This window comes from Haemaphysalis longicornis, unplaced genomic scaffold (assembly GCF_048455015.1).
Source record: "Haemaphysalis longicornis isolate Haplotype H1 unplaced genomic scaffold, Haemaphysalis longicornis Haplotype H1 scaffold_9, whole genome shotgun sequence".
Lineage (NCBI taxonomy): Eukaryota > Metazoa > Arthropoda > Arachnida > Ixodida > Ixodidae > Haemaphysalis > Haemaphysalis longicornis.
In genome coordinates, this window is record NW_027526460.1 from 51,077,235 (window position 1) to 51,104,842 (window position 27,608).

Here is a 27,608-nt window from a genome sequence, read left to right on the forward strand (position 1 = left end):
GTTATATCTGGGATCGTTATAGGTGAGTTCGACTATGCATGTATGTACTCAGATGAAGCCTAGTTCTCTAGTCGAAGCGTCAGTAAACCACTGTTTTTTGTTTTTAATCGTGAGTCAACAAACAATTTATTCATATATATATATATATATATATATATATATATATATTATATATATATATACAAGGTTAGTAGAGACAGAGACAAACGAGAAAGACGTAGAAAATAGAAAAAAGCTTACTGACGTTTCAGGGAGAGGACTCTGAAGAAAGGGAGTCTTCTCCCTGAAACGTCAGTAAACTTTTTTCTATTTTCTACGTCTTTCTCGTTTGTCTCTGTCTCTACTAACCTTACTTTTTTCGCGCTCTGTGTGAGTTTTTATCTTTTCAGACTATATATATATATATATATATATATATATATATATATATATATATATATATATATATATATATATATATATATAGAGAGAGAGAGAGAGAGAGAGAGAGAGAGAGAGGCAGGCCAGGCTTACCCTGTCCTTCGTCGAAGTCATCGCCCGGCGCTGTCCAGTTGAAGGTCACGGCCATTCTGCGATTGTCGGTGGACACGACGCGAAGGTCGGTGATGCGGCTCGGTGGGAGCACGTCCCGCTCCGGCTTGGGCACAGTCACGAAGAAGGAGCCGTAGTGGTTGATGCGGGTGAAGCGGCTCGTCTTCTGCGAGTAGCTGTCGGACACGCGGCTGCCGCAGCACGACGGGTACTCTGCGAACGAGGCCGAGACAAATTCCGGAATCAGTGGTGCCGCTTAGCGTTGGCACATGCTAGTATCTTAGCGGTGGTTGCTGGTCAACTTCTGAGAACACACATCTCGTAAGAAAAGTGGTCGCTTCATTAATGAGGGTTTGCTAGTTGCTAGATCGCTACTAACGCCGTGAGTCAACGCACATGTGTGCGAGAATCAGGAGCACTTTAACGCACCGCACGTGGTTTTAAATCAAAAACGTCTCCCGCTCCTACACAGCTTCTTGTTGTCCAGGTGTGGACACATCGCCCAAGACCCTCATTTTCAAACGGAGATTAAATCAGTTAATATATTCCCTTTCAATACTTGCTCACTCACTGATTCAAGGCGAGCGCTAAACTGCCTTTTTTTCTCCTCCACCGTCTTTCTTACTTAGACTCAACTAAATACCTCTGAAATAAGACATAATCTTATCTCACATAAGTGTCTAAGAGCTAGGTCTTTTCTTCTTGAAAAGAACTTTTTATTTTCTTGTCATTCCCGATGGGCTGTGAACTCAAACTGATATTGACGTCCAGCGCTAACTGCACTGCTCCTGCAACGAGTACCCGTAAGTAAATGCGGGTAGCACAACACACAAGTAGTGCGTTCTTTTCTAACAGTCGGCTTTCTTTACGCGTAACTGGCGAGTTTCCCGCTGTCTGCAACATATGGCTAGCCTACCTGCTCCTTCGGGGAACCTGCTCTCGAAGTCCCCGTTCGAGGCCCCGATCACGACGGCGGAGACGTCGTTGTCGTTGGCCAGCACGGTCAGGTCGTAGCGTCCGCTGCTCGTGAAGTCGGTAAAGTAGCGGCTGTACACGCCGTCGTTCTGCGTTATATCCGGATCTGCGCAGGTGGCACAAGCGTGCACACGTGTAAGCACACGGGAAGGGCACCAAAAAAGTAAAGCCTGTTTAAAAGACAACCGCTAGACAAATGCAGCGTTTGAATTCCAAAACGTGACCAATTGAGACAAACGTTTCGGGTGTGCATCGAGTGTGATGGTACTGCGAGTTCAGCAACGCTGACACCCCTTCGTTTTGCAGAGCTTACTGCCAGCGCTGAAGATGCCAGCAGGGACAACGCTCTACTTTGTCAAGCTGTGGCGACATCGCTGACGTTTTAGGGCGAAGTCCCTTAGGGGCTTGGGCTGTTGGTGTCTCCTGTCGTCGTCGTAACCGTCGTCTCATGTAGTCACGGTACACTAAAACACCCGGACACTCGTTTACGCCTCGCGATAAACGCTTCGTGCTTCAAAGATACGAGATTTTTTACAGTAAAGCTGTATACCTCCACCCCCCAATGGTTTCATCTCCATTGGCGAAAACGCCAAAGCGCCAAGAATGCACTTATACACCGTATGCTTCGCCCCTCCCCAGGTTTCACATTAGTATAGGTGGCCCGGGATTTTTTCTTAAGTAATTCTTTAAAAATATAGCAGACGTTATTTAGATGCAACGCTTGGTGGCTAGATAATCACAGAAATCCCCCACGACACAAATTGGAGGCAGGTGTGTGAATACAAGACGGCTAATATAAAGAGAAAAGCTTGAAAACATTGAAAATAAGGTCACTTCTAGGAAAGAAGCACGGCCGAGGTGAATGGAGGAAGTTATCCGTTCTCACCTCCGGCTCCGTTGTCGATGAGGTGGAGTCGGGTGATGCTGTCCGTGCCGGGGTGGCGAATGAGGGCGGTTACCATAGCCTTGGCCACCGGGTGGGAGCCCTTCTTCAGCTCGCGTAGATAAGGAATTTTCCGTGGCATTCACCTGTGAATCGCGAAGCAAGGCAGATATGTTCCTATGACAACCGGCAACACGTGAACGACGATCATTTTTCACCACAAAGTTGTTGAGAAACAGGGTTAGGGGTGGCTAGAGGAAGACAGGGTTTGCCCAGCACAGGTGATGACTCGTATGCTTAGGTACTGCAAGGCATCTGATCTCGAATACATTTCCGACGGCTATCAAATCACGGTGTCAAGTAGGAAGAGAAATGTATTTGCGTATGGCAGAAAGACACACTTTTTATACAGATCCGTGCATGTGGCAGGATCGTACGCTTCGCCGTTAGCAACTCATGGTAATGCTTTCGTGTGTACAGCACGTGTAACTTACTCAGCAGAGTCCCATTTAGCAAGTGATGCTCCTAAACCTTGTCAATGTTACGAGAAATAGTTGTGAAGGGCTTTCGCAGAGATAGTTGAATAATTAGCAAATGCATGACGTGGATATTTCGCACGTGTAAATAAAAAAAAAGCATCGGTACTGACAAGTGCCCGCCAGAGGTGCCTGTAAACCTTGAATCGTACATGCGACGTGCGCGTTTAAATTACGGCACCTATATTCCCCGGGGCGTTTAGCGAAGACAAAGTGAGGCGAGCTCACCGCCGAGGACCGTCCGCTGATCCAGACGTCGAGCAGGATGGGCGTCTCTTTGGCAGCCGGCTTGGCGTACACCAGCCCGATGATCGGCTGGTCCGTCTTGGTGGCTGCCTCGACCCGAAGCTCCCACATGCCGGCCTGAAGAGAGGAGAGGAGATGGATTCACCACCACACTCGTATCGGTCATAGTTCTCGTGACAAGCCATTATGATGAGTCGGTGCTCGGCGGTGTAGTTTTCAAGACACAACGCCTCAAAGGGACAATCATTGCAGGATAGCATATATTCGACGGTAAATAGATGTCTCGCCAAAGCCATTGCGCTTCTGAATTCCCGGATTCTATTCCCGGTCGCAGCGGCTGCTTTTTTTTTATGGAGGAGAAACGTCCATATGTACGAATAGCAGGCAACAAAACCTGAGCTTTGGTCCCGCATAACAGTCCCGTCTCTCTCTCTCTCTCTCTCTCTCTCTCTCTCTCTCTCTCTCTCTCTCTCTCTCTCTCTCTCTCTCTCTCTCTCTCTCTCTCGCTCTCGCTCTCTCTCTCTCTCTCTCTCTCTCTCTCTCTCTCTCTCTCTCTCTCTCTCTCTCTCTCTCTCTCTCTCTCTCGCGCGCGCGCGCGCGCGCGCGCGCGCGCGGTTCTTTAGTCCTCACTTTAAAAACACCCTGCAACATCTTTTTTCAACTTTTTTCAAAATCTGAAATTGGATCCAGAACGAAGTCAACAAGCGCATTCGGTACTTGGATGAGGTGGCCACAAAGTACGCCAACCAAATGTTTCGGCTCTACGCCCATCAGATAACTTTCAAACTCGATAAAAACATTCCTCTTCCTTTCCGTGTCTGGGTATGTTTGCTGGCTTGAGTGACGTCACTTAATCCACATCGCGACTATTGGCCGGCTTCTTTTCATCTATGGCAATAAATGAAATCGAAAGGAAAATCGCAACAAAATCAAAGCAGAGATTAGAAAAGGTATCTGCTGCGAAGAGCGGATCACGCACTGCGGCACTGTGCCGGCGGTAACTATAGGGCTTCCAGGCACGAAGAAACAAGTGCAAACATTACCGGCAGGGTTGCAGGGGGCCATTAAGTCCGAGTTGCGGAGCACGGAGTCACGGATCAGCGTTAAGTCATAGAATAACCCGAATATGCTACGTCTTACATCCGATTTTGTTTTGCAGGTTCTTACAAAATGTTATATGTAGAACGCACGGTTTGTAGAAAAACGACCCACTTTCAGGAAAGCCGATTATGAGCTAACAAAGAGCACAAAAAATAATAACGACTTTTCAATCAGTTTTAATGTTTTAAGCGTGACGTATAACGCTACAATCCAACGAACAAACAGACATACATACAAACGGATATGCAGCGCAAATAGACGAACCGAAACAACGATAAATGAGCACTGCCTAAACAAAACCTCCATAGTTTGCGCGCTTAGTTAAGGCCGACGCGAACGACTCGTCCACCTTCTTTTTTTTTTCCCACGAGATGGCCGGGCGCGAGATTAGCTCACTTCTGCTTATCAGCCTCGGCGCAAGAAAAATCTGGACACGTAACAAGCACGGACAGAGTCAAGACTCCCTCAAACGGTGGAAGAGTAGGAAACTCTATCCCGTTTCGTCAGAGAGATAAAAAAAAGAGGCCTTGTCCGTTTCGAGTCGAGTGTAACAAACACTTTCTTCGAGACGTCAAGAACCGAACAACCCGACACGGGGCCCAGGGGGCCACCTTTAATACCTATATCCACGCGGGGTATTAGAAGAGAGGGGAATGAGAGCGGAGGAGGTAAGGAACGCTGAGAAGAGGTCATCGAGAGGAAGAGGGAAGAGGGGAGAGAGGCACGGTGTGGTCGCCCAGGGCACAAAGCAAAGCGAGGGCGCACAAAGCTCCCCGTCTCATTCTCTCGAAGGCAGCTCTTCCTTTTGGCGCGGCAAAAGCCGTAGCCAATTCCGCCGGGATAAAAATTGATTGCGCGGGTCGATGGAGTCATAGTGCGGGGTCCCCGGCTCGCCTCTTTCTCATCTCGGCTCGGGACCAAGTGGAAGAGGACGCGGATAAGCAAGAAGAGGCGCCGAGGAGAGAGACAACGGTTGAAGTTAAGTGCCCGAGAGGAGACAACAACAACAAAAGCGGCAAGAGAAAAGATGGAAGAAGGGGGCATCGACATGGGAGGATGTGGGGATGAGAAAGAGAGCGAAGAGGACCCAAGAGTTAGCCAAGACGGTGACCGCTTGGTTATCCTGCAACAGGGGGCGGGGAATGAAGACGAAAAAAGAAAAAAAAAGAAAAGAAATATCTGGAGGAGGGTTGCGGGAAGGAAAACTATTACCCCGATCCAGGACCGGAGATTTCGGACGAACGTTTGGCTTACTGTAGCCAAAGACGAGTACTACGACTACACCGGCGCCGTGCGTGTAGCGCTCTTGCGCAAAGGATATTAAGGACGGGCTTCATATATTGGCATTGAAAATTAGGAAACTGGTGAAAAAAAAAGGGGGGGGGGGAATATTTTCGGCTCACAAATATCAATTTAAGGAACGAAATGGACTAAAAAGACGGCGCACGACGGAAGCAAACAGCCTACAGCGCTAAATAACGACACAGATACAGGGCTAGAGCTACTTAACGTGAAATATCGCGAAAACGAATTCCTTTAATGCTAGGGCTGTTGCAGGGCGGCTTGTAAGCGATTGATGCGTATGTTTGCACAAAGCTAGTTGGCGAGGAGAACAGCGCGCGAGAGATCACGCCACGAACGCTGAGCAGAGTGTTCAAAAAGATAAATAAACGTTTCTCCAGTACAGTCCTGTCTCGAAGGTCGAGCTGGTCGACGACGGTCGCTCCTCGCGAGGCGCACGCTCACGTGCGCTCGGTATTTCTTCTCAGTATAGAGCACCAAGGCGGCGTCATAGAGAAAGAAATTTTTTATTTCTCTATGGCGGCGTCCCGGGGTAACGCTGTTGTTCGCGGTGTACCCCAGAGGCTCCGAAAGCCAAGCGGTTTATATAGTCATAAGCGTTCGAAACTCGTGAAACTCTCGCGCTTGTCATACATCTTCTCGTTGTTTAGCTCAAAGAAAACTATAGGTACATTTGAGGAAAAATATACGTAATTAACCGGCAGCGCCCGCGTTCCTTTAGTTAAGGACGCCCGTTGGGTTGGTTTTTACGATAGTAAACTCAAAATGTGGCAGTGCAACGCCGGCACGTGCGGAGAGAAAAGCACAAAGAGAACAGAACTCCCGCTGGCGCAGTTTGAGGCAGGGGGCGCGCGAGCACTGCGAAGGCGGGAAATTTGAATTGCATGGGGTGGTATATAGGTGTGAGCGGATAACGGCGGTACAGCCCATTATGGCGAATCACTGCTCTGCATTTTCGACAGCTTTCACATTGAGTGGAACGGCTTTAATTTTTTCTGGTAACGATGGACGGTGGAACTAAAAGCTTAAACAGCTCTGCTGTCAAAAGCAACAGCTAAAACTAGGCAGAGCTGCATTTAGGCCGCATGTCGCATTTGAAGTTAAACCAAGCCGAACGCTAGAGCTGCGAAGGGCTTCGATGTCAGCTGAACAACAACAACAAAAAATCGCTCAGAACAGTTGTCGCAAACAGATAATAAAGAATTCAAGTGTTAATAAAAACGCAGGAGTCAACCCAGATAAATTCTATACGAGCAAGTATCATCAACAAAAACGCCCAGCGAAAATCTACTTTTTCCCGCATTCTGCACGACAACAGGAATCATTTCTCTTCCGGCATCCTCGAGAGCCATCGAACAACAGTCGCGAAGCGTCGAAGCAGTGCGCAGACTCGTATCCCAGCCTTGCCCCCCCGCGCGAGGTCACGCCACCCGACGGTCATCGCGCAGGCAAGCAGCGACGTTGCCCAGTTCGGGTCGCACCGGCGTGACCCTGCTTCTCTCCCTTCCCCTGTCCCCCCTCAACGTCCCGGTGCAGCGACGCTGACTCCACGGGCGAAGTAATGAGTCGGCGCGTTCGTTACACGGCCGGCCAGTTGTTCGGAGGCCGAGACTCCGAGTCACGTCAGAGAGCAAGTGCAGCGTGGTGGAACGGCGCCTGTGCGTCAGCCGTGAGGGAACTGGACAGATCCCGTAGACGAGAAAGCAAGCGGAAACGATCACACGCCGGCCGGAGGACAGACAAAAAAAATACAGAGGAACCGCCGTTGCAGTTCGTTTCCGATGGCGGGCTTATTAAAGAGGTATACACGGCCCGAGCGGTATACGGCGTATACGTGGCCTTTGGATGGGCGCGCGCACTGCGGGTATCGGAAATCGAAGTTGTACGCGAAGAGACGAGAAAACTAAATAGCTGTTTACGATAGTGTTTCTGTATGCTGACGTTGCCTCGGTCTGCAGCGTGTTTGTTGAGGCGCTTTGCCGGCGTGCGCAAATAGCGAGAGCGAATGTGGAGAAGGTGCAGCAGATAGGTGTCACGGGGGAAAAATACAGGGCCTTCAGTGTGACGTGGAATCAAACGAAAAAATTTACAACGCCGACACTTGTTTTACGGCCCTGGTAGTAAACGGAGGGAGAATCGGGAGGGAAACTTTTCACTTCGAGCCCACGTTTGCGCGCAGTCAGCCGGGATGTGAAACTCGCGTGACTGCGGTCCCCGGACTATTTCTGGTGCGTTCGGAGTAGTTCCAAACAATCAGCGTCGTTATTGTGGCTATCCTAACCATCATCCTGACAAATGCAAGATGACTCCGAAAGATTACACCGTGCGTCAGACAAAGTCATTTCCCCTCCTCTTCTACCCAAAATAATATTACGCCATGCCTCCAGCTATGATTTTTGCCACTCGCGACTGTTTGGATCGATTATGTTAATCAAATGTCCACCTGGTGACACATATCGACGCACTTCTAGAGCAGCGCGCACGAATAGACGGTCGCATGTTGTTCAATTGCCGCCACTGCCGTAGAAAATGGTGACATAAAAAAAAAAACTGGTACATTGAAATTTATCTTGCACTGCCTTCAAGCTGTGGCGCAGCCGACCAACTCGATATGCAGCTTCCCCTTCGGGTGAATATATATATATATAAACCACGTGCATGTTCATCCGACTTCTCTTAGCTTCCTCGTACAGAATGCGCACCCGTTCGGCTCCATCTGAGTAGGAAACTCATCTTGAATTCGGCAACTGAAAAAACTGTGGTTGATTCCTCTGTCATAGGAATCTGCAGAACACGAAAGTGAAATGTGCAGCGAAATTTGCAGCTGAGCATAATTTGCCGGTCGGCGGCTGTCTTGTGGGTGTGCTTGGCGAGCGACGTCCTGCTGGCAAGTCGCTTCGACAAAGATGTACTGGTGTCATTTCCATGACGGATATGACGTCAGTGAAATCTTGGTGTATACCGGCAGTGAACAGTTTCATGTTAAAATATAAAGCCCGAAAACGAACAACCCTAACTATGACGTACTCTTTAGTTTTAAAGGTTGCTTCCCCACAAGAAGACCCTGTGTGCAAGGGTGCACCCTTTACAGGCCACCTGCTTTGTTGTACTGGCGTCACTTACGTGACGGATATGACGTTAGTCATATCTTCGTGTATCCCGTATAAAATGTGTATAAAACACTTTGTATAAAGTGTATAACAGCATAGTGTATAAAAAACTTTGCTGTTAAGAAGGCTTGACATTCAGGTCAAGTTCCTCTGATAATAATGAACCCCTCTGGAGTCGGCGCACAACGTTTCTCGCCATCGTGGTTCAAAATTCTCGCGCGTTGTTGGAGGTGAAGGGGAGATGCTACCATCTTCTAACAGAAATGTCAAGGAACACCGATGCTATTCCAAGCGTTCACGTTCTGCTTCACCACGTACATCCAAATCTGTTTCATGAATGGCGCCGTTTAAGGGGGCTGGACTATCGACGGAGAGCCCTAAGGCGACTTTTAAGGAAGGTAGTTTCGGTTTGTCGATGCCAAGCGATGCCTCCCATTAATATTTGGTGAAAAAGAGCTGTTACTGGAGGTCCCAACACACGGCAAGTGGTACAGTAAATCACTAAGCTGCATTCCAGCGTCCACTTCGGTTTGGTCAAAGAAAACAAACTTTTGCTCTTATTCCAGGCGTTAGCTATCCTGCGGCCTGCGACCTACTGCCTTCAAGGCTAGAGAGAAGATAGATTCTGCCGTCGTTACCCGGAATCCGTAATGGCCACAAAGTATCCCTCCCTCCACGAAAGAGTCCACTCTTTGAGCAAAAAGCGGCGACACTAGCCCGCAACTCACGCTTTACGCTTCAGTAACGCCTTACGCGCGCTATGCAAATGCAAGCTGGTAGCTGAAGAGTAACTTCGCCTCATACCACGCACTCGGCGACTTCCCGACCGTCCCGCTGCGTTTACTCCCCTCTATCGCCGCTTAAACTTCAAAGTAACCCCAAGCGCCAGGGGGCCGCGCTCCACCGCCAGTGCGTGTAGGAAAAGAACGCGCCGAGTAGCTCTATAAGAGCGCACGCGTCGTTTGCAAGCACCCCGTTCCTTCATTCGGCTCCGAGACGACAAACACGGTTTGCCTCCGAATAAATAATCTCACGCCAGCCAGCACAAATCGCAGCCTCCCACCAAGGCACGCCAAGCATCCTCCCTCTCATCGTTCGCCCGCATAAGCACCAAACGCCCCCCGCAAAACGGAAATAGCTAAAAAAGAAGTCGACAACAGTGGGTTGAGGAGAAGGATTGCGGCTTGAGGGTGGGCGGGAGCGACTGCGCACAAGAGAACGGCGACTATAACGTCAAGCTGCGGAAAGGAGCAGGGGGAGAAGTCTGAAAAATAGCCGAAAATTTCCAGGCCACCAATGCGTGCTGCTGCTGCTGCCTTAGGCGCGAGTCGCGAAGGGACAGCGTAAAAAATGGCGCGGAATATGGGACGCCGCCGCAGCAGCAGCAGCCCGGCACGCAACCGGCGCTGGAGATGCCACCACTCTGGCGCCGCGCTAGGTCGGACCGGGCTTTTCCAAACTGAGCCCCTTTTCTTTCTGCGTGTCGGTGTTGGTGCCCGCTCGCAAGGGTTGCTGGAGCATGCCTAGCGCGCTATTGCTGCTGCTGTCGCAAGGGCCGTTCTGCGGCTTTTTTGCTCTCTTGAGGCGAACTTTGGGGGGAGCGCGGAGGGCGTGTGGTGCGCAGAAACGAAAACTAAAGTCGGGAGAGCGCGCGTGATATACTAACCGCATCGTGGAGTCGGTGCGGTTTCGGGATTACTGGATTACGCCACTCGGGGCTGGGTAGTACGTCTAGATCACGGAACGCGTTAATAACTCCGCTGTTTTTTGTCTTGCCGTTGTGTCTTGAGTTTTTTGTTTGTTTGTTTATTGTACGTATGACGAGAGTGTTCAGGGAACTTAATCTTAAGCGCGAGGAAACGTTAACTGAAACAGTGACGGAAAAAATTACGAGGAAGCACTCCTTGCGATGTAGTGAAAGCGGAAGCATTTGTGTCCAATTGCCGAACGTGTGTTCCTCTTGTCATCCTTATTTTCCCTTATTTTCCCACTGCGATTTTTCCCCTTCCTCTCCGTTGCTATGACTTGGCACATATCCATTTTCGCATCGCACGCAAAGAGTGTTAGCGTCCCCTGTGTTAGGATGAAATGAAAGGAACTTCGTTTTGCGAAAATTAAAAGGTTTAATGACTGTAAAAATTCCACTAAACTGCTTGCCTAATTTCAGGAACGGAGGCCCGTGCAGCGCAGCGTTCCGTTGCTGTGTGCGGGCGTGGGGCGATACTCTCGCGCTAAGTTCACGCGCCGCAAGAGGGAACGGAAACCTTAGGCATCCGAACCACACACATATGCAACATAAACGCTCGCGGCGCATCAGCGCTCGAGACGGTTGGGAGTGTATCGGAACGGCAGTTGACGATGGTTTACGTTCTTTAATATACGGGCGTTTTCTGCTTCTTCTGCGAGTCATTTTGGGGTCGTTCTTCTATGTGATGTATGCTTTCCTTTCGTTCATCGGCGCGAATGCATCCTACGAAGAGTCCAAACTGGCTGACATGAGAACGTTTAGCGGGTACGGAATCTGCTGCTTCTGTAATTAGCCTGTTTTGTAATTAGCCTGTTTTGTAGCCTGTTCTGTAATTAGTACATGTTTCTAACACGTTCACAAGTCGAAGGCCATAGCCCATTCAATAGGGGGTACACGTTCAGTTAGCCGGTGTCATCGAGATGTGGCGGTGTTGGGGATACGTGCTCGTTGCGCAATGCGGAGGCGTTGGGTTCGACTCCCATCCACACCCAAATGCGCGCATTTTTTTTTGTTTGCCAACTCGATTACTTTATTTGCACATTGCGCCTCAGCCATTTTTCTTCTGTGCAATTCCTTGCTAATGCAGGACGACGGCTCTTCCGGCCAACCGAGTCAAACTGTGATTTCGCGTCAAAAATAAAAATGAAATTACAATCTTTAGTTCGTAATTATTGGTGATGCCGCTAAGAGTCCATTATCTAAACTTACCGGATCTGAGAGCGGAAATATACACTAGAGAAGATGTGTCTCGCGGTCAAAGCAACGCAAGGCAAGTAGCAGGAGGAGGCAGAAAAAAATTACTTCCAGACAGGCAGGCGGAAGCTAAGACTAACAAACTCAAAAAGGATTCATTGTTTTCTTTTAATGCGCAGTAGAAAACACTCAAGAGGCCCCCCACCCCCAATCCTTCTTCCTCGAGAAAGAAAGCAAGAACTACAGAATGCTTTTAAAGGATATAGAACGCGCCTCAATGAAGAATCACGGAAGAATAAAAAAGAAAAGAAAACGAAGGTGCGGTAAGAGGGTCCGCACAAACAAACAAACAAACAAACAAACAAACAAACAAACAAACAAACAAACAAACAAACAAACCACCGAAAAAAGTGTTTTGTCTCTGTAATGAAACGCCAGCTCTACCCGGCGAAGGCAGGGCGAGGCAAACGGCAAGCGAGGTTAAAAGAAACTTCGCAACGAACGAACCTATCCGGGCTCAAGCCCTGTTTCGCCTCAAAATGCCCCCCGGTTGCACCGAGCGCGCCGTTGTTTTTAACGCGCTTTTGGTTCCTACTTTCTTCCGAGTCGTTTCCGGCGGATAACGTCACTCGGAAACAATTGAACAGGTCGCGCTGGCCGCCACCGGCTTGAGACCCGTGTCGCGTTGATTTATCGCGACTCCGAGAACAATTCCGATAGGAGCGAGTCAATTCCACGTCTCGGCTCCCTGTACAACGTCGCGCGCACGGGGCGTCGTGCGGCGTTAAGCGCTGAAAAATGAGCAAGTCTTGTTGCGCCAGATATCGTCGCTCCTCGTTGTAAATGCAGTACACCGAGTGGAACAGTCACGCCTACTGAAGAAAGCCGAAGTTGGAATTCTCTTTGAAGGTTTTAATGACGTAATCTTCGCCTATCCGGGTGAACCCGCGTCCTGGAACCGACACCTTCGTGTAATTTTTCAACCTGTAGACCGAAAGGGCGGTAGCGCAGAACTAAGTTTTTGAAAACTCGAGGCAGCTGTTTACAGCTCCGCTGGCATCCAATTACCGGCGCGATGTCGCAAACACGAGGTGGCGCTAACAGTGGCGGCGACGAGGGTCAAAACTACGAACTGCGCATAGCAAATACCTGCACGTGTTCTCTAGCAGAAGCAAAATGACGCAACAAGATATGCGCAACGTGACGACAACAACGCTGCGCGCGAAGTGGTACCAGACGACAGCTCCGGTTCCGGTGGCTCCAATACTAGATGGTTTTGGCGTTCCGTTTGTTCCGTCCGTTCCGTGCTTACAGTCAGTACCGGGACTCGACTCGGCACGGCGAGGAGGACACACCTCAAAGTGACGAATGCGCAAGTGCCCAGTCCTGTACCGGTCAACACGGTACGAACGGAACGGACGGAACGGATGGAATGCAAAAGCTCTCTAATGTAGCCGTTCCGGCATTTCGCCGTTCTGCCACCCCGCGTCGTTTAAGAATACACAATAGGAAGGCCATCAGCCCCGCGGAATGATCACTGCTTCCAAATTAGTGCGGCGTGCGTTTCAATCACTATCAGGATACATATCCCCCCTCTAACGTATCAGCTGCAAACGTGCACGCACACCGATAAAAAGAAATCGAAGATGAGCCCGAATGGAAGGATTTCAGTGTTGAAGCATGACGAACTATCTATGATATCACACCCCAACTTTAACATGCTGCTTTCCATTAATCTCGGAGGAGGAGGAGGAGGAGGAGGAGGAGGAGGAGGAGGAGAGGGAGAAAGAGAAGTGATCAATAAATGCAGCGAGCACTTCTCTCTCTCTACTGACAAATCCCCCGAGTGCAGTTAATAGCACTTGCTTTTTATCGTACCTGTCACATCTTTTACCCTTATTTTTTTGTTGAACAACCGTAGCGACTGGCTCTGGCTTGGCGCTACGATAGCATGTTCGGTCAGACGATACAGTACGCAATGGATGGGGCGGCCCTGAGTTAAACTTTTTTTAATCTACGCACGACGTCGTTTGGTTGCAATGCAAAACACACCAATAACGGACATACACAGTTTACAACAACACAGAGAAATACGTAAAGGCACATGTTTTTAACTGACGAGGGTCTCCCGGCGTCTGCCCTCGTTCGCTCGACTCCCAAAACACCAAGTTTTATGACACAAAAAGAAGCCACGCAGGCTATACCACAACAATAACGCACGTTCCGGCGGTCTTCATTGGTTAACTGGGGTACTTGAATTTGACAGCCTGTCAACCAGCTTCCCCCGATAAGTGGACTTTGCGACACGAGCATGATTGTCATGTCAGCCTGGTTTCAGTAAAATGCATTTTTGCTAATAATCCGGTTGACCGGGCTGGCTTTCTGGCATCCTACTGCAAGTGCGCTCGAACATGTCCCGTTAGCAGAAAATTAAGAAGTTTTGGTTCTTTTCCATTTTTTCTCTCTTTACCTCGTAACAACCCGTCATGTTAAGAATCACGACCACAGCACGTCACCGCTTTTGTATTTGTTCATACCCCACGTCCGCTAGTAACAATGTTATCTTGCCTAGCCTGGACATCTCCATAGCCACTAGATAGAGAATTAGACAGTTAGACAGCGGCGTTGCAAAGCGTTGCACCATTTAAAAAGAACACACAAATCACTGCGCAGATGAACGTAGAAATGTGGCGGCATGTACGCTCCTAGACTGGACAATATTTCCATTGAGAAATCATGCCTTAGGTAGTCTAGGATTGAGAAGTATAGGTAGATAAATTTTTTCTGAAGACTTGTGCTGTTACAGATATCTTCAAAAATTTCGCCAGGCCGCGCGAGGTTTTCAGGCCATGTTCCACCAGGTAGAGCCATAGAGTATTGATTGCCAAAATAAAATAAAAATAAAATAAATCGTTTTATGCCCCCAATGCATTTATTATATGGTCACATGACCCAGTTCACGAACCCTGCAACAGCCATATTGGTCAGACCTGAGAAATGTCTGCTGGATCATACCAGTTCTGATGAAACCGAGATGAGGAGCCGTTTGATGGCTACCCACGAGTCATTAAGGACTATCTCACAGCTCTCTGCCTGGTTCGTCCAGTTCGAATTGGCCATGCGAATTGAGGGTTCGACGCGCAGTCTACTCCAGGACTCTGCGTAGTCGAAGAATCCTACCGCGTTAAAAATAGGACACTGACAGAAGAAGCTCCCCGCGGAAATGAAAGCCACGTCACTCACCGGAGGGTCGTTGATCTTGAACGTGTAGCTACAGAAGCTGTAGTCGAACTTGAAGACGTAGTCGTCGCTGTACTTGTAGCTGGCCTGGGGTGACCCGGGCGGCGCTACGAGTTCGAGGCCCTCCTCGGACACCGAGGGCTTCACCGTTTTGGTGAAGTCGTAGCCCACGACCATCACGAGCAGCTGGCGCGTCAGGCCGTGGTCGATGTCGAAGTTGAGCAGCAGCGGGCCAGAGCCCTGCTCGCTCTCACCGAACTCGCGCTTGTCGACCTGCGCCAACGATGAAGCGATGCTACAACTGACGGCGCGAAAAGAAATAACTGAGCAAGTAGGGGAAAATTTAAGAGAGGTGAATAGGCGCCGTCATGAAAAAAAGATAATGTTGGAGGAGGGTGCTGCGAATTTAATCGTCAGAAAACTTACCTGAATTTTTTCTTCAAATTTCGGTCTTTTACGCGCCGAAACTACATCTCAGCTATAAGTCGCATCAATGTGGGTGGCTACAAAATATTTCGAACCACCCGCCGGATCTCAAGCGAGCACCGAAATTTCGGCACACGCGGGCGTTGTTTCTTTTCGCCTTTATTAGATAAACGGCCGCCGCGTCCGGGGTCCAACCCGCGTCCTTGGAATCCTCAACACAACGCCCTAGGCCCTTAGCCCCCATAAGGAGTTATAATTGATTGAAATTATTAGTTAAATAAAGTACATTTAATTACCGATTCATTCATTAATTGTGGTGGCTGATTTTCGTGTTAGGCAGCCCAAGAATAACTTCCGTCTTTAAAAGGAAAAGAAGATAGGCAGTCCCACGCCACCAGCCGAAGCCGGCCAGCTAGAGTTTCAAAGACAATAGACGTTTACAGCAACGCTGCATACCTCCACCCTCCAATGGTTTCATCTCCGTGAACAAAAACGCCAAGGAGCCAAGAATACACTTATACACGACATGCTTCGCCCCATCCCAGGTTTCAAGTTAGTGGAGATGGCCAGATATTTTTTTCTCTTGCTCATCCGTTAAGAAGACGCTTATGAAGGAGCCCACCATGACGTAGTTGTCGGTCTCGTCCCAGGAGTAGCCCCGGAGAAGGAGTGAGTAGAGCGCCTCGTAGAGTTCGGCCTGGGTGGCCACGCTGCCTCGCTGCTCGTCGCCCACGCTGGCCTCGTGCACGTGCCACGTGCGCCCGCCCGTGGCCTCTACCAGGGCGTCCAGGTGGGCGCTAGAGTGCGCAGAACTTGGGTATACCACACTCTGCAGGCGGACCTGTGAGAGGGAGAGCGAGACCGGGTCCGGCAGAAGCGCAACTATCAGACAGCGCAAAATGAAACTTACGTTAGTCCGAAAGATGGTCACTTTGGAACAGCCAGCACGACAGCTTTCACGCAAATCTCAAGGAGTTAAGTTACAGAATAAAGGGGGAGAAAAATGCGCGAGTGTCAACTCACGAGGCACTTTTTCGCACTTCTTTTATGACGTCACACAGGCTAACTTGTGCGACCTTCGGCCACCGACAAAGCTAACGCTAATGAATACGACTGTGCGATTATAGGGCTACGTTTTACCCCGCCGCTTGAATGCTACCGTAATGTTAACAGACTAATTCTCTGTTTCTTTTTATCTTCACTTTCCAATGGCGCCCTTGCTGACGTTGCGTAGCTGGACATTTGGAAGATTGGCAACAATTGGCTCCGCTTTTCGTGTGTGTGTGTGTGTGTGTGTGTGTGTGCGTGTGTGTGTGCGTGTGCGTGTGCGTGTGCGTGTGTGTGTGTGTGTGTGTGCGTGTGCGCGTGCGTGCGTGCGTGCGTGTGTGTGTGTGTGTGTGTGTGTGTGTGTGTGTGTGTGTGTGTGTGTGTGTGTGTGTGTGTGTGTGTGTGTGTGTGTGTGTCACAACAAAGTGTTTTGGAGCCGCGATTGAGTTGAGCGAGGAATCGAAGCTTAGATTCTTCAAATACGTTGTATTGATGGTCTCTTTAACCAGTAAGTTACCTCCTGTACTGCGCGGAATAATGTTACATGACAGATCGATTATACACAAGCCTACTAACTCGGCATGAACAAAACCTGAAGCAAAGAATACCTGGGACGATCTCAGCGACTCCTGGAGGCGCTCGGCGACGTCGTGCTCCAAGTCTCCGTTGCTGATGAGAAGGATGACGCCTCCAGCGGCTGCGGAACCGTTGGAGCTCGGGTAGGGAAGGTCGCGGTCTTCACTCAGCATCTGCGTTCAAAACCGCACCGTCACGAGCCATCAGCCTACAAAGCAACTGACGTGCGACGCTAATGTATCTGGTTCCATGTAGGTTCCAATTAAAAGCGTGACCCACATATTTTGATTTGGATCCGAACGGAAAATAACTGGAACGAGTCATATAAATGGATTTTATGGGGAGCTCCCCCTTTGTTTTTCTTATGTTTGCCGCTTTTATCTGCAATTCAATGCAGGGCGGGAGGCAATGCTAGAGGATCCGGTTAATGTTCCACTTCTGTTCCAGTAAAGACCTGTGGAGAGTGCGTTTGAAAATTCTTTGCGCGTGTCATATTCCCGGCACGGATAACTGCCCGCTTTATTGAGCAGCGTGAGATCGGGCACAGGGCTTTACTTTGGGCCCGTTAAGAGTTAAAAGTTAGAAAGCGAAGCGTGGGCAGTTCGGTTTCACATGGTGATGTGGGGACAAAGAAGATTCGATACGGTCCCAGTGTTATCGCGCTGTCATTCCCGTCCAGGCAATGCTCAAATCCACGGGTGAACTTTCAAAAGATGCGAGTACCGGAACCCGTTTTCCCGTTGAAAAAAAAAATGCGTTCGTTGTGTAGTGTCTCAGAACACTAATTTATTCGTGATAGAAGAGTAAACATCAAAAACACGAGGTATCGGCATTTTCTGAGCTTTTTACCGCCATTATATGATAGTTCATTAGTCGTTACGATCGAAATAAACATGGCGTAAATATACTCCGCACGATCAAAGTAATAGTAAGCCAACAAACCGAAGTGGTTAGCAACAAGCGAGATTGAAATCCAGCGAGGCCAGTCATGTGGTTAGCGCCAGCGCAGTTGTTGCGAAGGGGACAGCGCACTGGTCATTATTTACAAGATTCGGTTGCTAGTTAGCCGCTAAGGAAATTCAGAAAAGTGTGCGTTTTTCTCTCTGAGCCAAAATCAGTTTTCTTTCTATAAAAAAAATATTCGGCCACGAAAGATAAGTAAGTCAGCGAGGAAATCCAAACACTGGAATATGCGAGGATATGGAAAGTAGCTATAATTTTAGTGCCGAGTTAACCCCGAATACGCTGAAAAAAAAAGAAGAAAAAAGGCTGAGACACGAGGTATTGTTTGGCGCTGTGAAAAATTGCCGTTGCCGCAAGTGTAAACACTTCGTAACATTATGATAGTCGTGCTTTTTTTGCCGTTAACCGTACACCAAAGCCTCATTATCCATGGCGGCATTATCACGTAGCTCGGTTGCAGCCACTAGAAAGTAGGGCACTTCACCACACTGCAATCTAATGCCTTTCAACTCATTTGAAGTTACGTTACTGCCAGTTCCAGCTGCCTTGAAGCTCCGCCCTGCCATTCGTGTTACGAGTGATTGAGATGGAGAAAAGGGCATACCTGGAGCGCCCTGGAAAGCCCGTCCTCGATGGACAGGTTGAACTTGGAGCCGGGCCAGGGAAGCCGCAGGGCCAGCTGCTCGCGCGTGTGCGAGCGGTTCATGGGGCTGAGCGGGAAGCCCGTGGAGGCCTCCACCTGGCCGATGGGCACCAGGCCCAGACGGCTGTCGTCCGGAGCGTCCACGCGGGCGAACTTGTCCAGCGCGCGGCTCACGAACGCGCGCCGGTCCTGCGGGGAGGAAGAGGAAACGGAACAGGAAACAACAGGTTGGCGAGCTGCGTGTTCATCATACTATTATTAATCATCATAAGCAGCAGCATCGTCGTCATCATCACCATCATCATGTTTGTGTCCACAGTACGGATACTTTTTTTAGCCGACACTGTTACCCTGTTTTCATGTTTTATAATGGTCCCAGAGTGAATTTAAAAAAAATAAGTAACACCCATTTACACCAGGGCACTATTTCAGCCACCCACTATCTAGCAACGCGGTTCAGAATGTCCTTTGATAAAGGTAAATTACCCCTTGAATGGAAGCACAGTAACATAGTTACTATATATAAAAACGGAGCCAAATCAATGACTAGCAATTACAGGCCTATAACCCTATAGCGTGTCCAATGTGCAAAATCTTGGAGATTGCAGTTTGTACCAACCTTATTAATTCTCTTCAAAATAACACCTTTTGCCATAACATTGGTTTAGAGTCGGCTTCTCACGCAACACACAGTAAGTAGCATTTACACATGACATAGCAACGTCACTGAACGGTGGTCACTGCAACTCCCGAGGAGCAGGACCCTTATCACGTGGCATGTCATCCGTTCATCAAGGGTGGAGGAGCACATTTAGGAGGAGTGGGATAATTGAGCACGTCTGTACGTTCGTTCGCGCGTGTGCGAGGGCACCCGTCGCCTGCCATCAGGTTAAAAGTCCCGGAAAACTCGCAGGAAAGAGGAATTAACTCTAACGTTTTCGAAATGTCGGCAGCTGTTCAGCCATGTCGGGGCAAACTGTGAATGCAGCGTTGGGGAGCGGGAAGAAAAGTCACTGGACACCGACCAAAAGCTTCGTGTGGCGCTTGTTTTGAAGCCGTTTAAAACGCACTAATTTGATTTTTAAAAAGGAGGGGGGGGGGCAGTATTAAAAGAAAACGTAGTGGGTTTCCAAAAGTAGTCAGTTTTTTATGCATAACACATTTTTTACTCCCATTATGCTAGCGTGTTTAGTGCGTTATAGTTTAAATAAGAGAGAAACGGGGAACAAAAAGAGGTAAATTTTTGAGAGCTGAGATTTTGGAAAATTCACCGCGCGTGTTTGAAGTTGGGCTTCAAATATGCAAAAGAAGTGGTTGCATTCGTTTTGCTCTTTCCTCCACCCGTCACGACGGCGCATGCTCAAAGGCCAGAAATAAATCTGCCCTTAGCATCAGCAGCAGCTCAAGTTGCACCTTTATGGAAACCCTACACCGTCTTTAGGTTTGCACGTGAGGCCGAGCGTTTTGCACGCGCTTGTTTAGACGAAAAAGTAGACACGTAAAGAAGAACTTCGGTGTAGCGTTTTAAGACCTAAAGGGTCGGATTGGCAAAGCAGGTCCTGCCCGTAGAAAGTACGGGATGCGCTTGATTCTTTTTCTTAACAGCGCCGTCTGTTTAAGTCTCAGGTAACTCGACCAACAAGAAAGACTACACACCCGGATTGTTTACAGGATCTCATTGCGGCAACCTACTCGAAGTTTTACTGCGCTGCAAATAGTGAAAAAAAAGGAAAGAAAAAGATTGGCCGCGTATCTGCTCCTTTCGTTGCAAATGCCGTCAAAAGACGACAGTCTTTATCGGCTTTTGCGAAGTAAATGCCTCCCTTCGCTTTCCCGCTCACCTCTCATGTTGTTCCTCTTGCGTCGCGCTCCTCCCCAGGTAAAGACGCCAAAGGTTTGCTTAAATCATTTTAAATTTCCCGCGTTCCACTGCTCCAAACCGGGTGTCTCGATGCGAACGCTGCCGTACGGAGAAGACGCGCGTTAATCGAGGCGCCCTACTTCAACGTTTATAGAACCGCGTTTCCCTACTCCACGTGCGTTGCAAGCAGAACGTGGAACCTACCTAGTGGAACCTTGCGTAACTGTTGCCGGTTGATTTCTTAAAATGGCGCCAGAAGCTATAGTGGCGCGGGCGACAGCAGGCGACGGCGGAGTGGATTCTTTTTCTGCAGTTGATGAAGTATTTCATTTCGTAAAAGTCAAGCGTGTTTGATTTTGTTATAAAGAAACACTGCAAATATCACTTCTGTATTGATTTGTTGTCTCATATTTGCGTAATGTCTTGTTCTTTTTCAACAATGTTGACAAGTATGAACATTACGCCGGACATAGACGGGTAGATTTAGCTGTGACTATAAGACTATAGCGCAGGCATTGTTTTGCTTTGGCCGGGTGGCTGAATCGAGTCACAGACAGACAGACGGACAGACAGACAGACAGACAGACATACAGACAGACCAAAATTTCTGGGTTTAAGTAGCCCAAGAAAGACTATCGTCTTTAAAAGCGAATTTTATGTGCAAGCCGCCACGTGCTTTCCGTTCGTAACCTGTGCAGACAGCAGTGACTGCAACTGGACGGGTTTCAAGATTTCGTATTAACGAGCAACTGTTAAGGTGCACTGTAGTTTGTAACACATCTTAACCGATGTATACTGCATTGCTATGCAAACGTTGTATCACGAAGCGAATACAACAATTACCCCCGAGACCTAAACAAAAATAACTGACGCATTTATCCGAAATTACTGCGCGACTGTGCCAGCTGCACCAAAGCACATCCTGGTGAAATGGGCGACACGTTTAGAGAATAATTGAACCTCGCAGGTAACTCGAAAGCCTGTGCAATTCAAAAGACCCGACGTTCAAACAGCCAACGCCAGAACGGATGAAAACACAGAAGCATAAAATCCCGGCTATTATTATGCACCAGAACCACTCGTAATCCTTCGAATACGCCAAGAAAGGGGGGGGGGGGTACGAAAGGCTGCCCTTTGTTCCACGCTTCTTTAAACACGCGCACGCACACACAATGGGGGAAGAACTGGCGATGCGCGCAGGGCTAGGCAGGAACAAGCAGATGCTCGAGATTCCCTTCCGCGCGAAAACGCATTCGGTCCCGAACAACACGAGGGGAGGTGGAGGCGGGGGCGGGCTACAAAACTGCCGAGAAATCGTTTCCGGCCACCGACGACGACGAGACGGAGACGACGACACGGAAGGAGGAGATGGCGGGGGCGCTCCTGAACATGACAAGCGCATTGTTAGTCGAGCGATGCGAGCGAACGCGGCTGCCTCTCTCGCGAGAAGCACCTATTCAAGCGGCACGGCATCGCCAAGGATGAAAGGCAGCAAGAGTCGAGAGAGAGACAGAGAGAGAGAGTGAGAGAGAGAATAACTTTATTTCGCGACATCGCCGGTTTGTGTTGTAGTCCCGCCGCTGCCGGGAGGTCACGAGTTCAAAAAACAGAAGGAGAGAAACAAGGGCGTGGGCTGTAAAGACGGTTCTTCTTAAAATTTAATCACCGGGGGACCTCTTTTTACGCGTTCGGCGGAGAAGCGCGCGCTCGGGCGAGCCTCGGAGGCAAAACAAAGACGGGTTTACATGCGAACGCCCTCAAGGTTGTTGTGAGAAAACCAAATGCACAAACAGTAGAAAGAAATGTCATAAGTGTGGGCGGCTACGGGAACGCTTTCGTCAGAAGTCTTACGACTGCGTTCGTCCGGCCGAATGGAATAAGGGGGAACCATCGCTTTTTGCATCGCATTTCTTTTGTTTTATTCGTTTTTTTACCGCGAATAATAGAAGCCAATGTGCTGCGCCGCTGCTTGTTGATGCTGCTGAAGAAAAGGCATGATGCAGCAGTAAACGGAGAGGGCCCGGTCACTGCTGCGCGCCCTGAAGCGAATGAAGATTGAATGGTCGGAAGCCGGCTGTAAAACAGCAAATGGAGCGTTTTACGAAGAGGAGATTATGGCTGTTCAGACGCTGGAAGTGCGCGAAACGGTGTCCGAGTTTCCTGGCAGGATTCGATTGCTCCGGGAGAGCATAGGCACCTGTAGCGTGCTCATCTCGTCGGCAGAGCGGCACTCTGAAGTACAGAACGACGGGGGAGAGGACGCTCCGAGTCGGCGATGTAGTTCCCGCTTTGTGAGCCACTGTGCAAACATGCGCGAAGGAGTAAGCATAAAATGTTGGCGTCACAGGGGCTACAAGTGTCAATGATAAGTTGCGAAACGGAGTAAGTGTGCTCAGGGAGTATTTCGAAGAAGCAAGCCGAGTGGAAGGGAACTAAATTAGGACTTTCGTTTTATGCGTATACATATCCCGATGCATGCGAACGGTCATAACCGCAAAAAAGGTTCCCGGGGTTATAGTTTGGACGAATGGTCTCTGCTTTGTTACCGTCTGAAATGATAATAAAAATACTTTAATGAAGGGAAAAACAATTTAGACAGGCGCCCCTACCCCTTCACAAGTGGTGACATTACTTTTTCCTTCTGTTGTAAACAGACCAAGATTAAAGCATTTCTTACCTAAAATACCGATCGAAATGGTGTAAATAAATCTCAATTAAAACTTTTCTACTATACATAGCAAGTAGTTACTGAGTGCGCATGCGATATTTCATCCGCTGCTGTTTCAATGTACTTAGTCTAACCTTGTGGTTCCTGAAGACAAGTATTGTACCTTTTGTATACTCCAATGCCTGGAGTAGCCAGCTCCTGTTTGGTTGGACTCTCTCTCTCTCTCTCTCTCTCTCTCTCTCTCTCTCTCTCTCTCTCTCTCTCTCTCTCTCTCTCTCTCTCTCTCTCTCTCTCTCTCTCTCGTGCTAAAAATAAAATGGTGCAATAAATCACGTTTCAATTGTCAAAGCTGGTGCGAGGTTCTCTTTCACGAAACTGCAGAAAAAAACTTAGGTTGATTCATCTGCCATAGGAATTGTGAAAACACGAAAGTGAAATGTGCAGCGAAATCTGCAAATGAGCAGGATTTGCGGGTCGGCGGCTGTCTTGTGGGTGTGTTTGGTGAGCGACGTCCTGCTGGCGGGTCGCTTCGGCAAAGGTGTACCGGCGTCATTTCCGTGAGGGATATGACGTAAGTGAAATCTTGGTGTATCCCGGCATAAGACACTTGTGTTAAAATATAAAACCCGAAAATGAACAACCCTAAGTACAACGCAATATTTAGTACTGAAGGTTTCTTCCCCGCAAGAAGACCCTGTGTGCAGGGGTGCACCCTTTACAGGCCGTTTGCTTCGTTGTACTCGCGTCATTTCCGTGACGGATATGACATCAGTGAAATCTTGGTGTATCCCAGAATGAAAAACTTTCATGTTAAAAAAGAACTACTAGAATGACAATACTAGGGACGACCCTGTAGAGTTATGAAGTTCTGCTGTTACACGCAAGAAAAGTGATCAGGGCTGCGGTATTTTGTTAAAGACAAAAGTAAATAAAAAGATCGACAAACCCCCGCCCACTGCAGGATCGATGTGAATAAAGTCCTTTCCAGTCCAGTCTTCGTTGCGATAACGCCTTCGAACTGCAGTTGGTACAAATCAACCTGGACTCGTAGAGACGACAGCCGGATTGGTGTACTGCTGCTAGCATAAGGGGTATACCTGTCTTCTCGGCACTGCAATCCATCTATAAAAGCCAATTTGTTTTCCCACTTCAATGTCCTTCTGGTTAATTTTTAGCATCCCTACATGGCACGCATCTAAACGCAGCGTCCTCTACGTGGTACATGTACCGTTTTTTCACCAGAGGGAAGCGTTTTTTAGCCAACAAAGAGCTTATCGCGCTATATACCCAAAACACAGTTTTCGAAATACTCGCTTCACATTCACCTGTCTTTAACGGTGTACGTCATCCTTTGAGCTAAGATTAGGTGGTCCCTAACTTTTGCTTCGAGTTCTCTCTTGTCATTTCTCTGCGTTTCGCGTTCGGGACAAGATAACTTGAGAGCTGAATATGCTGCAGACGCGGCCATGTATAGAAAGCAGAGTATCGGTAGAGGCACAGGCCCCCTAGGTGGCGCGGAGCTTTGCATAAATCATGCTTGAACGTAACGTCTTAAGAAATTGAGCCTGTCTCGCTCCTGTCAGCAGGCCTACCCTTGGTGAAAAGTTGTCAAAAAAAGAGACAACTTGAATTTTATATTTCTCTGCTGTTCTCGTAGTGATGACAACGAAAGAAAAATAGAGGGAGAAAGAAAAATAATCGTGCCAAACGAAAATCTACTGGAAGTGAAAGAAATGAGATAAAAAAAGGTATTACGAGAGGAAAAACCGAGTTTCGGGTTTTTCTTTTGTTCGCGGCCCCGTTTGACGCCCGGAGCGCCGTCTTATCTGGGGTTTGCAGAACACCGTGTTTTCCCCTTTCTCTCTGGCCGCGCCTGTCTCTTTCGAAAGGAAAAATAAATAAAACACGACTAAAATGCCGTTATGATGGCAGACAACGGTTTTGTGTTTTCGAATAAACAAGAAACAGGCATTTACACCAAAAAAAAAGGAGAGAAAAAAAGAACCCAGAAGAGGGCGACTTGGACGTGGCATTACGACTGTGAATAACACGATCGCAGTTCTGTCAGCCCCGTGGCTCAGGCTGAGCGAATTTTATCCGCTTTTATATGTTCGGACAACATTGTTGCGATGTCGCTCTTGAACAGCTGAAAAACACACAACAGAATAAAAAAATCGAGAAGGTTCGCTACTCAGCAAGAGGTTGCAGGTTCGGTTCGCGAACGCGGCGGATTATTTTCTCATGCAGGTGAAAAACAAAATGCCCGGATGTACGAGATTTTGAAACAAGTAAACTATTACTCTACTATTAGCAGTAGTAGTAGTTGTTGTAGTTAGTTTCGTTTGCTAAGACGGACTTCGCCTTGCACAGGACTAGTTCTGTAACAGTCCGCAGGTGGTTCGAATAATCCGTGCCCCAATTTTTGCTCCCCCCCCCTTCCCAGTACACCCGCCACCACCACCACGCAACGCGTTGTAGCCTAGGTGTTGCTTGTTTTTTAGGGCGCAGCCCTTTGGCGGCCGTCTCTGGGCTGAGCCGCGTTGTCGGCGTAATCGAGTGAACGATGGCAAGACCGACGAGAGAAAGAAAAAAGCGAACGTTGAAAGAAAGCAAAGGAGGAGAGTGTCGCGAAATTGGGAGGGGAGGGCGGTTCGCCGAGGCGGCGCCAGCCAGCGCTTTTCGAATGTGTGCGGTGGGGGAGGGAAGGGGGCAGTATGCTGTGCCGGCACACGGCACTCGACCGCGCGACGCTTGGCGAAAACGTGGCGGGGGGGGGGGGGGGGGTGCGCGTGACTATGATGTGCGTTCGCTTTAGCAGTTCGTGGTTCCTTCCTGAGACGCACTTCGCGCCGCCGACGCAGAGGCTCATCATCGCTTCCGTCAGAGAACCCAGAGTGGAGGGTCTTCCTCAGCGCACTGCTGCTGCGCCGAAATATCGCATTAGGGAGTATCGTAATCGCCAGCCAATTTTTCCCTCACATACTATGACAATGACCTCTGGCGGCCACACTATGTCGCAATATTGTTATGTGGTGGCAGGAACGATCTAATTACAGTAAATTTACATGGCGGCCATGGCAGAGTCCGCGCAGGCTGCCAGCCCACGCAGGGCTGCTTCGTCGTCGGTGGCTGGAACCACAAAGCTACGCTCAACTGCCCTTTTTCTGCCCACCTTCTCGTGACAATATTAATAACAGTGAGCAGTGGGAGACCGTACTGCGCAGCTCCAGCCCGGAGGATCAACTCTAGGCCATCCAACTGGCCGAACACGCTGCCAGAGCCCAGAGGCTCTTGCCGACGCCTAGGAACAACAGTTGGCCTCCAGTTTTATTCTCTCTCTATGTTCCTCCAGAGGCCCAAAGGTACGGGGTTCTGTAAAAAGTCGCTCCAGGGCTGAATTCAGCCTGTGTTAAGTATAACCAGATTCTTTGGACTACAGAGCCCTTTCCGTGGGCGTTCGTTTTCGTAGCATGCGGAGAGAAAAAATGGGCTGTAGCTTCGACATGTTGTACATTCCATATTTGAACTGTAGCGAAAAAAAAAAAAAAAAAGACGATGCGTAGATTTTTAGCGCGCACAATGCACCGTAACTTCTTAACCCGGGCACTTTTTAATTAACATGCAGCCGTTTACGCAACTAATAGCGTTTCCGTAATTAAAATCTCATTATAAGAAAAGCTCCAATTTGACTTTAGTGATTAGGATGGACGTATTGTTCCTGATTGGGCCAATATTTAATTAGACTGTTTAGACAATCACTGCAAATGGGTAAAGATGTTTCTGTATGGATTAATTAGATTTTCTGCAGACATGTTATTGCTGAGAAAGCAGTTCACTTTCTCCGAAAGCATACGCCGCACAGCAACAACAGGAAAAAAAAAAAAAAAAAACGGGCTGCACTCCGACGAATAAAAGTGCACTGTGAAAGTAATTTTCTCACACGGATTATGTATTTTTCCTTTGCGCCTCTTAGCCTTCGTCGCTGCGATGCCTTCCGCCCTGCCTTCTCAATTTTTTTCGGTCTGCCGGAAAACTTCTTTATTCAACCAAACCCAACTTCCTTTACTTTTTCTTCCTCCAGCTACGGCGGTAAAGACTGCTTTAGTTAAGCACACCTTAAATTTAACGGGCCATGAAAGCCGAGAAGACGCGTGCTGCGTTAAAGATTCTATGCGTATAAAAAGTAATTCTTGGAAGGCACTTTCGTTATTTTTGTGCGCGTGCTTTGCATCAAAGGGGCCTGCTGTTCCTCTTTCCGCCAATAGGAATGTGAATTAAAAGGTAACCTCGATATTTATACATTGTACTGATTACGAAAGAAAAGCGCTAGTACAGAACTGCGTCCGGCACACTTGAATAGAAATTTCGAGATTGTCAAATACAGGCACGGTATTGATTTACAGATGCCTTCCTTCGAACAAAGAAAAAATTATTTTTACTTTTTGATAACACTTTTGAGTTCTACTTAAACTAAGAAACCTTTTGTTAAACATCGGACGCTTGAGCGAATTGTACGTATAGTAAGGTGGTTTCACTTGCGCGAATAATACTGTATCTAT

At 48.5% G+C, this 27,608-nt stretch overlaps 1 protein-coding gene across 1 annotated transcript in view; it reads right to left on the bottom strand.

Annotated features, from left to right (window-relative positions):
• LOC144153178 (calcium-activated chloride channel regulator 2-like) overlaps positions 1-27,608 on the bottom strand; it is a 452,168-nt gene that overhangs the window by 4,863 nt on the left and 419,697 nt on the right. Inside the window, exons 9-16 of the mRNA XM_077684827.1 lie at positions 18,482-18,709; positions 16,947-17,087; positions 15,914-16,132; positions 14,869-15,138; positions 3,154-3,288; positions 2,393-2,528; positions 1,448-1,612; positions 514-744 (exon numbers count right to left, since the gene is read on the bottom strand). Coding sequence (XP_077540953.1) covers positions 514-744; positions 1,448-1,612; positions 2,393-2,528; positions 3,154-3,288; positions 14,869-15,138; positions 15,914-16,132; positions 16,947-17,087; positions 18,482-18,709 — 1,525 coding nt within the window. The remainder of the gene's footprint in view (positions 1-513; positions 745-1,447; positions 1,613-2,392; positions 2,529-3,153; positions 3,289-14,868; positions 15,139-15,913; positions 16,133-16,946; positions 17,088-18,481; positions 18,710-27,608) is intronic.